At 37.4% G+C, this 13,371-nt stretch overlaps 1 protein-coding gene across 1 annotated transcript in view; it reads left to right on the forward strand.

Annotated features, from left to right (window-relative positions):
- Positions 1-13,371, forward strand: part of LOC102476367 (neurofibromin) — a 160,206-nt gene that overhangs the window by 133,719 nt on the left and 13,116 nt on the right. The window contains exons 34-36 of the mRNA XM_014584974.1: positions 3,708-3,866; positions 5,087-5,184; positions 6,288-6,434. Of these exons, the coding sequence (XP_014440460.1) occupies positions 3,708-3,866; positions 5,087-5,184; positions 6,288-6,434 (404 nt within the window). The remainder of the gene's footprint in view (positions 1-3,707; positions 3,867-5,086; positions 5,185-6,287; positions 6,435-13,371) is intronic.

Here is a 13,371-nt window from a genome sequence, read left to right on the forward strand (position 1 = left end):
CAGCACAGGTGATGTAAGGTCCTCGTGGATACAGGGGGAATCTAATTGGTAATGTGGGATACTTGAGAGGATATTCCAAAGTATGAAGGCAGTATAGTCAGTATAAATTTAAAATCCCATTTTAAGTTTATGCCGTTTTTGAGTTTCACTTAATAGAATTTAATGATCTTCTAAGAGTAAGCTTTCTTTTGTGGTATATGTATCACAGATTGGAATATGTGAAATACAGAGTATAGGTTCTAGCTTCTGGTGTGTAGTATGTAGCCATATTACAAATAATGTTGTTTATTTTACTCAAACTTTTTTTTTTTTTTTTTTAGGTTTTTGCCACAGGGTGCATGTGCTTGCCAGGCAGAGAGAGGGGGAAAGTGAGAAATCACCCCCTGGGAGAATGGCCATGCTGCCAACAGTTTCTCCTCCATCCTCCACTTGGATTTTGGACATGTACACACACGTGTCTGGTGTGATTTTCAATCCATTGGGTCCAGGACTTGAACTGCGGTCAGCCATATGGGAGTCTAGTGCCTTAACCACCAGGCCTCTGGCTGGCCCCATTCAAACATAATTAAATTTACTTTGTTAATTAATTTTTGCCTAATTAAGGGAGGATTTGCAGTAATTAATCATATATGGGTAGTGATCTTTTTGCCAGTGTTTATGATTGCATTTATTTGCCTCACATAGTTCAGTTTTTACCAAGGGAAATAAAGAGAACATTTCCCTAATAACTGATTTCAACACATAGCCTGTCCCAACTTTTACCTGTTACACAGAATGTCTTTGGGATCTAAATTATATATTTATGGATTAAAAATACAACAACGCTTGAATACGTATATATTATGAGGTAAGATTACATCAATATCAATTAGTAGAGAAAAAAGCTTTCTATAAAGTGACTCATGGAACTTGTTAGATAACATGTTTATTGATGTTATGTTTTATCAGCCTTCAGTTCTAAAAATATATTGATACTATAATACCATCAGTGAATTACATATCTATGTGTTATGTGAAACAACATAGGTTTTTGAGTTGTGAGTATTTTGGGTTTAGCATGAGTTACTTTTGATGTGGAAGATAGTGAAACCGTAGTATTTTTCATAAAGTTTGCAATATTCTTTTTTTGGTAATAATTTACTACGGTTAACTTCTGAGTCTAAATACTATTACATATAAATTGGATATAAATGTAAGTCACACTTTAAAACTTCTTTGTCCCAGAGAAAACCAGTTAACAGCTACTTTTAAAAAACATATTTTAAGAGAGCTCTCTATTTGCATGTCAGTTACTGGTTTTTCTGAGCCACTTAATAAACTAACTGGTTCTTAAAAAAACAAACTATGACTTTGAGCTCTTTAAAAATGATTTCAGGATTTTTATGGATTAAACTGAATACATGCTAATTCTTTTAAAACAACCTATTTAAAATGAGGTAAAGGTGGTTTTTAAGTTTTTTTCTCTTGTTAACTCATTTTATAAAGGCCTTAAGATCATCTAGGTTTATTGATGTTTTGTTTAAGATTAAAATGTAATATTTTAAGAGAATTACTCATAGCAGTGGTTATAAATATTCTGAAATTGTATAAAAATTTTTGTGTGAGTGCATATATTCATTTTCTAACTTTTTCTCAGATTTCAAAGAGGTATGTAGTCCCCAAAAGATTAAACACTGTGCTGAAGTAATGAAAGCACTCGAATATTCTCCTTAATCCTTTATCTAAAACTGCCCTTTAGCCAAAAAATAAACTGTAGGTTTTAAGGACATACTATTTAGACAGTACAGTTAACTACCTTTACCTATTTCTCCTTAGTTAAGTGTGAAGTTGCTCCTCATGCTCTAACACAAATAAAGCTTCCTGAGCTGTGTAATGTATGTGAAGGTTCATGGAAAACGTGTGTTATGAGAAAACTAGGCATGGATTTCAAAATTGTTTGCACCAAATACACCTGTACTTTTTTTAGAGAGAGAGATTTTTGCTATAGGACGTGTGCACTTGCCAGAGAGATAGAGACAGAAAGTGAAAAATCCCCCTAGTCCCTTCTCCTCCAATCTCCTCTTGGGGTTTTGGGCATGCATGCACACATGCCTGGTGTGAGTTTTAAGCTGCCAGGTCCAGGACTCGAACAAAAGTCAACTACATGTGAGTCCAGCAATGTAATCATTATGCCATCTGCTGGTCCCTAAATCTGTACTTTTACTTCATTTTTCTGCGAACTTTTTGAAACCTCTAGTATATTATTACTTACTTCCATAATCACTTCCTACGAAGATTTTCTTAAGCTTAAGTCTTTTTCTAAAATGGTATTTTTACTAATATTTTATCAGAAATGATAGAAAATTATATTGTGATTATAGACATTGGATAGAAGCACATATAAAAGGTGGACCACATGAAGCACTGAATGGAACAGATAGAAATGATACGATTATTATTTTCAGAGTTAATTTGGAATCGGTGAGTCGAGTGAATTCATGACAAGAAGTATTTTTTAATTGAGGCATTGTGAAGAATACTAGTTATGTGGGATTCTGCACATTCATCCCATTTTCTCATTTCTCCCTCATTATCCTTTGAAATGGAGGGTTATCCCTGACGTTGCAGAATATTGAGTAGAATGCTAGTTCAAAGTGCTTTGCCTTTGAACTCAGGGCTACTTTTAACAGCCACACTGAGCAAGAATAGCTGTAGAGATTAAAATGTTACCTAAGTATTCTTTAAAAATAAGTTTAATATGCCTAATATGTAGAGGGAAAATGTGGTATTCAAAATAATACACTTTTCATATGTTAACTTAATAGGGGATACTGGGAAGAGATGGGAGCTGAGCCAGTTTGACAACACTTTTTCCAACCTGAGTACCTATTCCTTTATCTTAAATATAGAAATTTTTTTAAAAAAGAGAAACTAAATCCTTTTTAAACATTGAGTTTACATTGCTTTTAGGGTTGGCCAGCCATTTTTGAAGCCTTAAATTTTTATATTTGACAGAATTGTAGATTGAGGTAGACATGGGGTTTTTCTTTTTCTGGTAGGATCCTTTTTTCTTTTAGGTCCCAAGGATTCCTATCCTTTCATGCTGTAAGTAGTAGGTAGGTCTTTCTGTTATAACGCATGCTGATGAAGAAAAGGAACTGGCAGTAACATTACTTGTAAGTAAATTTTTTCTCTTAGTGGGAATCTAAGAAAAAAGGTGTTTTTTTGTTTGTTTGTTTGGGTTTTTTTTGTAACGGCAAGCATTTTTCTCAAAAAATTCAATTATACTTGGTACAGAACAAAATATAAATAATAATTATTTGATACAAGATCTTTCAGGAGTGTGCTGTTGAAAACTTAGCTTTGCCTTGTAAGAGTTGACTTCACTTTCATGACTATTAATCTTAGTAAAATATGATTTTGTATGAAATTTGGTCTGTTTTCATTACTTATCAAACCTGTAGTGTAAATGATAATGACAAAATAAAATTTTTTTTCAGGTCTCTACACAACTCGTCAGTGAGGTTTTTATTTCTTCTGAGATAACGTAATTGTGCTTTAAAACGATGTAAGACTAGAATTGTGGGCGAACTTTGTTTTCTAAAAATAATAGGAATCTGTCATTCATGAGAATTGATTTATTGAGGCTTTTGGCGAAAGACCTTTGAGCTCTCTGCTCCTGTCTCTTCAGTTCCAACCTTACTCAGCTCTCCACTCCTTGTTTTTAGGTGGTTAGCCAGCGTTTCCCTCAGAACAGCATCGGTGCGGTAGGAAGTGCCATGTTCCTCAGATTTATCAATCCTGCTATCGTCTCACCATACGAAGCAGGGATTTTAGATAAAAAGCCACCACCAAGAATTGAACGGGGCTTGAAGTTAATGTCAAAGGTGAATTATTTTGATAATCTACCTATTATAAATTTTTTTCAACTACATTTTCAGTTTTTCATAATCAGTTCTTCCTCTTAAATTTATTTTTGAAATGTTCTGTGATTTCCACTTACGTGCTTTTGTTTTATTTTGCTTCAATTACAAAAGAATTTATTAGGCCTCGTACCTTAATCAGTCTTATTATTATGGGAAAATATTTTAGCAAACGTTTTATATTCTTTTTTTTTTTTTAAGAATTATTTCATTTAACTTTATTTATTTTCATTTGACTGGGGGGTGGGGAGGGAAAGTGAGAAAACAAGTGCCAGGTCTGGGACTCAAACCACGGTCAGCCATGTGGGAGTCCAGCACCCTTAACCACTATGCCACCTGCTGACCCCAAATGTTTTCTCTTACGAAGACAGTTTTTTTGTGTAATTGTTCTGAAGATTCTGAAACAGAGACCAAATGTAAACTGTAGGGTTTTTGTTTGTTTGTTTGTTTAAAACAATGTTTAAATTTTTTTTTTTTTTTGGAGAGGTTTTTGCCATAGGGCACGTATGCTCGCCAGACGGAGACAGACAGACAGAAAGCGAGAAATCACCCCTCAGAGGGGATGGCCATGCCACAATCCCTTCTCTTCCATTCTCCTCTTGGGATCTTGGGCATGCTGCACCCGGCGTGAGTTTTAAGCCACCGGGTCCAGGACTCGAACTGCAGTTGACTACATGGGAGTCCAGCGACATAGCCATTATGCTAACTGCTGGTTCCCGATGTTTAAATTTTTAATTTATGTTTTTACATACATAGTTATGTTGTATTTATACTTTAAAAAATAATTGGTTTTAACCACTGATAGAAACTATAATATATTGGGACTAACAGACAGTGTAATGGTGAAATGGCTACATCGCTGAACTCCCACATAGCTGACTGTGGTTCTAGTCCCGGACCCGGAGGCTTGAAACTCATGCCAGGTGCATGTGCGCATGTGCCAAAAATCCCAAGAGGAGAATGAAGGAAAAACTCCCAAGAGGAGAATGAAGGAGATGGGATTGCAGGGTGACCATTCCCCTAAGGAGCGATTTTTCCCTTTCTGTCTCTCTGTCGAGCACATGCGCCCTATAGCAAAAATCTCTCTCAAAGAAAGAAAGAAAGAAAGAAAGAAACTACAATTATCAGTGAGAAAGTTTATGTAATAAATAATATGATTGTTTATTACACTGTTTTCTGTTTAGATCCTTCAGAGTATTGCCAATCATGTTCTCTTTACAAAAGAAGAGCATATGCGGCCTTTTAATGATTTTGTGAAAAACAACTTTGATGCAGCACGCAGGTAAGTAGCCTGCCACGTAGTCTCTTGTTCTGAGTTACATATTTTCAGTATTACATAAGTCCACGTACCTGGTCTACATGAAGCTCCTTGTGTAGGTTTTTTTCTTTTCTCTCTCTAGGTCAAGAACATAGTTTGTGGGAACCAGCAGTTAGCGTAATAGCTATGTCGCTGGACTCCCATGTAGTCGACTGTGGTTCGCATCCAGGACCCGGTGGCTTAAAACTCACGCTGGGCGCGTGTGTGTGCGTGCCCAAGACCCCGAGAGGAGAATGGAGGAGAAGGGATTGCGGCGTGACCATCCCCCGTGGGGGGTGATTTCTCACTTTCTGTCTCTATGTCTCTCTCTGTCTGTCTGGCGAGTGCACGCGCCCTAAAGCGAAAACCTCTCCAAAAGAAAAAAAAGAAAGAAAAGAAAAAAAAAAACCAAAACATAGTTTGTCTTATTTTATTTGACTATATAAGAGAGTTGTTGGGGGGGCAGCAGATGGTGGAGTGGTTGTTGTAATACAGAGGCAGAAAAGGAGATTCCCTCTATTAAAAACTAAACTGGTGGGGCCAGCAGATGGCATGGTGGTAAATTAAGACAGCTGTATTCCCACCGTGGTTCGAGTCTCAGACCTAGTGACTTTAAAGTCACACCAGACACGTGTGTGTATGCCCAAAGTCCTGGGAGGAGAATGGAGGAAAAGGGATTGGGGCACAGCCATCCTCCTGAGGGATGATTTCTCACTTTCCTTCTCTCTGTCTGTCTCCTTTCTGGCAAAAACCTAAAAAAAAAAAAAAAAAAATTGATGTGGTTAATGTAGAATAGCACATAATTAGAATCTTGTTGGTTATATATGAAGTCTGGTCCTTGCTCTGACCTAACAGCCTGTGTCTTCTAAATCTTGCTCTCTGTTCAGAGCCTGCTCTGAAGCTAAAGCCAGGTATCAGAAATGGAAAGCCAACGTTCTCTTCTTTCTTCTTGCTTTGTTTAATGTGATAGTCAGATTGTGTGAAGAAACGGTCTATATTTGTAATTTCAGTTACTTCACATTGGTTTAATTGAAACATATCACGAGTGTATCTGGTGTTGAAAATTGGAATGACTTTACATTTTGAAGGTTTTTCCTTGATATCGCATCGGATTGTCCTACAAGTGATGCGGTGAATCACAGTCTTTCCTTCATCAGCGATGGCAATGTGCTTGCTTTACATCGTCTGCTCTGGAACAATCAAGAAAAAATTGGCCAGTATCTTTCTAGCAACCGGTAAGATTGCCCCGTCATGGGTATGTCGAACACTCTTAGTTTAAATTTTTATTAATAAAATTGTTGTCATAATGCTTTTCACTTTGCATTTTCTTAGAGTAAGAATTATAGGTAGGAAAAAAAAGTATAGATTCTTTTAAAAAATATAGATAAAAGGATAAGTCTCTTTAAATAATCAATAAGCCTACCTCCTTTTAATGTCAAATTTAGAAATCACATATTAGCACTTTGGATTTTTTCTCATTTGCAGACTGTCAAACAGTGTACAAAAAGACTCAGAAAATTTTAAATGTACTAGAAGATCAAATGAATATTTGCATTTAAATCTGAAGAACAGATAATTCTTAAGCTAATAATTAAAACATTGCCAATTTTTAAATTCTGTAAGAAGCCTATTTATGATACATTAGATATATACAAATAAAGTTTTATATTGAAAGTGCTTAGTGGGGCTGGCATGTGGCATGATAGTTAAAGGCACTGGATTTCCACATGGCTGACTGCAGTTTGAATCCCAGACTTGGCGGCTTGTTTTCTCCCTTTCCCTTTCTCTGAAGAAACTACAATTATCAGTGAGAAAGTTTATGTAATAAATAATATGATTGTTTATTACACTGTTTTCTGTTTAGATCCTTCAGAGTATTGACAATCATGTTCTCTTTACAAAAGAAGAGCATATGCGGCCTTTTAATGATTTTGTGAAAAACAACTTTGATGCAGCACGCAGGTAAGTAGCCTGCCACGTAGTCTCTTGTTCTGAGTTACATATTTTCAGTATTACATAAGTCCACGTACCTGGTCTACATGAAGCTCCTTGTGTAGGTTTTTTTCTTTTCTCTCTCTAGGTCAAGAACATAGTTTGTGGGAACCAGCAGTTAGCGTAATAGCTATGTCGCTGGACTCCCATGTAGTCGACTGTGGTTCGCATCCAGGACCCGGTGGCTTAAAACTCACGCCGGGCGCGTGTGTGTGCGTGCCCAAGACCCCGAGAGGAGAATGGAGGAGAAGGGATTGCGGCGTGACCATCCCCCGTGGGGGGTGATTTCTCACTTTCTGTCTCTATGTCTCTCTCTGTCTGTCTGGCGAGTGCACGCGCCCTAAAGCGAAAACCTCTCCAAAAGAAAAAAAAGAAAGAAAAGAAAAAAAAAAACCAAAACATAGTTTGTCTTATTTTATTTGACTATATAAGAGAGTTGTTGGGGGGGCAGCAGATGGTGGAGTGGTTGTTGTAATACAGAGGCAGAAAAGGAGATTCCCTCTATTAAAAACTAAACTGTTTATTTGACTATATAAGAGAGTTGTTGGGGGGGCAGCAGATGGTGGAGTGGTTGTTGTAATACAGAGGCAGAAAAGGAGATTCCCTCTATTAAAAACTAAACTGGTGGGGCCAGCAGATGGCATGGTGGTAAATTAAGACAGCTGTATTCCCACCGTGGTTCGAGTCTCAGACCTAGTGACTTTAAAGTCACACCAGACACGTGTGTGTATGCCCAAAGTCCTGGGAGGAGAATGGAGGAAAAGGGATTGGGGCACAGCCATCCTCCTGAGGGATGATTTCTCACTTTCCTTCTCTCTGTCTGTCTCCTTTCTGGCAAAAACCTAAAAAAAAAAAAAAAAAATTGATGTGGTTAATGTAGAATAGCACATAATTAGAATCTTGTTGGTTATATATGAAGTCTGGTCCTTGCTCTGACCTAACAGCCTGTGTCTTCTAAATCTTGCTCTCTGTTCAGAGCCTGCTCTGAAGCTAAAGCCAGGTATCAGAAATGGAAAGCCAACGTTCTCTTCTTTCTTCTTGCTTTGTTTAATGTGATAGTCAGATTGTGTGAAGAAACGGTCTATATTTGTAATTTCAGTTACTTCACATTGGTTTAATTGAAACATATCACGAGTGTATCTGGTGTTGAAAATTGGAATGACTTTACATTTTGAAGGTTTTTCCTTGATATCGCATCGGATTGTCCTACAAGTGATGCGGTGAATCACAGTCTTTCCTTCATCAGCGATGGCAATGTGCTTGCTTTACATCGTCTGCTCTGGAACAATCAAGAAAAAATTGGCCAGTATCTTTCTAGCAACCGGTAAGATTGCCCCGTCATGGGTATGTCGAACACTCTTAGTTTAAATTTTTATTAATAAAATTGTTGTCATAATGCTTTTCACTTTGCATTTTCTTAGAGTAAGAATTATAGGTAGGAAAAAAAAGTATAGATTCTTTTAAAAAATATAGATAAAAGGATAAGTCTCTTTAAATAATCAATAAGCCTACCTCCTTTTAATGTCAAATTTAGAAATCACATATTAGCACTTTGGATTTTTTCTCATTTGCAGACTGTCAAACAGTGTACAAAAAGACTCAGAAAATTTTAAATGTACTAGAAGATCAAATGAATATTTGCATTTAAATCTGAAGAACAGATAATTCTTAAGCTAATAATTAAAACATTGCCAATTTTTAAATTCTGTAAGAAGCCTATTTATGATACATTAGATATATACAAATAAAGTTTTATATTGAAAGTGCTTAGTGGGGCTGGCATGTGGCATGATAGTTAAAGGCACTGGATTTCCACATGGCTGACTGCAGTTTGAATCCCAGACTTGGCGGCTTGTTTTCTCCCTTTCCCTTTCTCTGTCTGTCTATCTGATCAAATTAAAATAAAAAATAATAACAAATGAAGTTAAATAAAGAAATAATTCTTTAAAGAAAAGTATTTAGTAATTTAAATATTAATTTTATTGTTTCATTCTTTTTTTTTTTTTTTTTTGGAGAGGTTTTTGCTGTAGGGTTGATGCGCTCACCAAAAAGACACAGAGAGACAGAAAGCAAGAAATCGTCCCCCTGGGGGATGGCCATGATGCATTCTCTTCTCCTCCATTCTCGTGCCTATGTGCCTGGCATGAGATTAAACCACAGAGTCCAGGACTCGAACTGCAGTCGACTACATGGGAGTCAGTGACATAGACATTATGCCAACTGCTGGTCCCAGGTTTTTGTTTTTGTTTTTATTTTATTTTATTTTATTTTTATTTTTTGGAGAGGTTTTTGCTATAGGGCGCGTGCGCTCGCCAGACAGACAGAAAGAGACAGAGAGACAGAAAGTGAGAAATCACCCTCCAGGGGTCATGGCCATGCCGCAATCCCTTTTCCTCCATTCTCCTCTCAGGATCTTGGGCACACAAGCACACGCGCCTGGTGTGAGTTTAAGCTACCGGGTCCGGGACTCGAACTGCTGTCGACTATGTGGGAGTCCAGCGACATAGCCATTACACTAACTGCTGGCCCTTTAGTTTATTTTTTATGGGAGAGTTTTACTATAGGGCACGTGCACTTGCCAGAGAGACAGAGACAGAGAGAGAGAGACAGAAAGTGAGAAATCACTGCCAAGCAGGGATGGCCATGCTACAATCGCTTCTTCATTCTCCTCTTGGAATTTTGGACATACACTCACATGCCCCAACATGTTTTAAGTCACCAGGTCTGGGACTCGAACCATGGTCAACTATGTGGGAGTCCAGTGATATAACCATTACATCATTTGCTGGTCACTTGTTGTTTTTAACATCTCTCGTAGCAAAATTTTATTGGCTATCTAGGTTTGAATAAGGCTCAGGTTCCTATGTATTAGGAATTCCTTTACAAAGGGAAGATAAGTCTAGATTTTTTTTTTTTCCAGTTTTGTTATAGGAGATGGCGTTGGGGCGGAGAGTTAGGAGGGTAAAAACCATCCTCTAGGGACAACGGCCACACCGCAATTCCTTCTCCTCCATTCTTCTTTAGGGATTTTGGGCATGCACACATACTCACCTAGCTTGATTTTTAGGCCACAGGGTCTGGGACTAGGAGAAATCAGCTGTGCGGAATGGATCTAGCCACCATAACATCCGTGTGTCACCTGCTGGCTCATGTCTCAATTATTTTTAAATTCCATTAAAAATGATTCCTTTTGGGACCACAAATGACGTGGTGGCTAAGGCACTGAATTCCCACATGGCTGATCATGGTTTGAGTCCTGGACCCTGTGGCTTGAAAATACGCCAGGCGCATGTACTTGCATGTACAAAATCCCAAGAGGAAAGTGAAGGAGAAAGGATCATCATGTGGTCAGTTCCCCCAGGGGATGATTTACCACGTTCTCACTTTCCCTTCTCTTTCTCTCACTGTCTTTGGTGAGTGCACAAAGGAGACTATGAAGCTATGGCTAAGCAATTAGGAGATGAGATTTTAAACAAGAGGACATTTTCATTCTTTATGGATGGTTAATGGATTGGAATAAACATGGGCATTACTGCAGCCCCTAAAATAGAAAAATGAAGATATTTTTATTCGTGTGACACCAAAATACACTGTGTCACTGTCTTTCGTTTTTAATTTGGTAGAGGATGCATGCGCTCACTAGAGAGAGAGAGAGAGAGAGAGAGGAAAATGAGAAAGCACCCTTCTAAATGGATGGTCACACCGTAACCCTTTTTCCTTCAGTTCTCCTTTCGGGCATTTGGGTGCGTATGCGTATGTACCCAGCATGGTTTTCAAACTATTGGACTCAGGACTCAAATATTGCATTCGTCCATGTGGCGATTCAGCTGTCTTTTTTTTTTTTTTTTTAAGGAGAGATTGACAGATGAGTTACTATAGTTGGAGACACTCCTCTTTCAATAGTTGGCAATATCCTGCAGGTAGAAAATCGGTAAGGATATAATTGTAGCAGCATCAGTCAACTGGATCTAATCGACATTTATAGACACCTCATCCAACAGTAGCAGAATACACATTTTTCTCAAGCTGACATGGAACATTTGCCAAAAGACCACATTTTAGGTCATAAAACACACCTTGATAAATTTAAAAGACACAGATACCACACAAGTATGCTCTCAGAGCACAATGAAATTAAACTAGAGATAACAGAAAGGACAGATGGAACATCCCCAAATGATTAGAGACTAAAAAATATACTTTTAAAAATAAACATTCTCATTCTGTAATAAATAATAATGCTACTTAAATATATAACACATGAGTCAGTTCCCTAGGAGGGGATCCAGTTCTCTTCACCACCACGCCACTGGTCAGCTCCACCATGGAACTTTCATATGTGAACATTCTTGTCTCTTAAATAATTTACATAGGGACCAGTAGATGGCATAATGGTTACATCACTGGACTCCCACATAGTCGACTGTGGTTCGAATTCTGGACGTGGCAGCTTAAAACACAGGTTGGATTCATGTGCGTGCAGCCCAAAATCCCAAGAGGAGAATGGAAGAGAAGGGATTGCAGTGCGACCATACCCTGGGGTGATTTCTTGCTTCTTTCTCTCTGTCTCTCTGGCAAGCACATTCACCCTATAGCAGAAATCTCTGTTATTTTTTTTTTTTAAAGATACATATATAGTCACAGTCTGATACTAGAGAGTTCTTTTGTTTGTTTATTTTGTTTTTTAAATATCACACAGGCCCAGCTGTGATGGTTTAATCTGTAGGGCACCAGTCTGTGGTGGCTGAGGCTATAAGTGGAAGGCCTGGGTTAGTTCCCAGCCCATGCTGAACAGCCAGGCGTGGTGGTGCCCCAGCAGCTGGCAGGCTGATACACCACCAACTGGTAGGCTGGGGCAGAGAAATCACAATGTGACGAGGTCGAAAGTACGTCCCCCCACCCCATCCCTCATGCGTGCTCTCGTTCTTAAAAAATGATTATAAAAATAAAAAATCATACACACTTCACATGTATAGAAAAGAACTGTACTTTAACAGAGACTCATATCCACCGCCTTTAACTTAGCTTTAACATTATTTAGTTTGCTATATTATTTTCAGATCTTTATAACATTTTATTTTCTGGGGGGAGGGGAAAATACACTTAAATATAGTTAAAGACTTCCTTTTGACAACCCCATTTCTATACTTCTCTCACCACAGCTATTTATACCCTAAAGCCGGTGGGTGTGCTTTCTGGATATATTGTTATACTGTTCAGCCTATTCAAGGGGTCTTCAAAAAGTTCGTGCAAAATGAGTATTATGGAAAGCTGTACATGGATTTAAAATATTCTTTTGCACCAAAATAAACTTGTACTTTAACTCCATTTTTCCATATATATTTTTAAGTCCCTTTGCATAGGTAACTGCCAAAATAAGAAAATTGCAGGTCTGTATAACATGGTTTTATATGGCTTAAAATGTGTATCAGTGATGCAGTGACTATGTCTCCTTCGTGTAACATTCAGTTTGAGATTTAGCATTTATTTAACTCATGTTAGTATTTCAGTGAATGGCAATAATAGTTTCTTTTTGCATTCCTAAATAGATAGCCATTTAGTTTTTTCCCCAGTTTTTCGCTGTCGTAAATAGTAATGTAATAGGTATCTTCATGCACACCTTCTCATTTATTACTTACATGTATGATTGCTGAGTCTGGGATACACCCTGCCTCAACTTCACTAGCTAAATTGTTTTTCAAAATGTGTCATTTTATACTTTGACCACCAGTGTGTGTAAGTTCTGTTTATGCACATCCTCATCACAGTTGGCGTTATTGGATTTAATAATTTTTTCCAATTTGATGTTTGTGAAATAGTATCTTATTAAATAGTTTCACATGTTTAGTAGGTACTAGAAATACATATATCTTTTTTTTGTTGTTGTTAAGCAGAGATCTGATACTGGGCAAAATATCCAATTCCTAAATACTGGCTTCTCAAGGTGAATTTTTGTCACCCTGAGAAAAAATAGATCAGAATGTTACCTTCTTTTACCGATTAAATGATCACTTTAGTGGTAACAGATTATGAATTTTAGAAAAGATGGCCATTTAGTGGTAACAAATTAAGAATTTTATGTAAATTTTATAATTTGGGAAGTCATCATAGTTTCTAAGATGTTTCAGTATATTCCTTTAATTTTTGAAGTCTTTTTGGTGTCATTTACTTATCAGCAGG

The sequence above is a fragment of the Tupaia chinensis genome, unplaced genomic scaffold, assembly GCF_000334495.1.
Source record: "Tupaia chinensis unplaced genomic scaffold, TupChi_1.0 Scaffold148350_1, whole genome shotgun sequence".
In the NCBI taxonomy this organism is placed as follows: domain Eukaryota; kingdom Metazoa; phylum Chordata; class Mammalia; order Scandentia; family Tupaiidae; genus Tupaia; species Tupaia belangeri.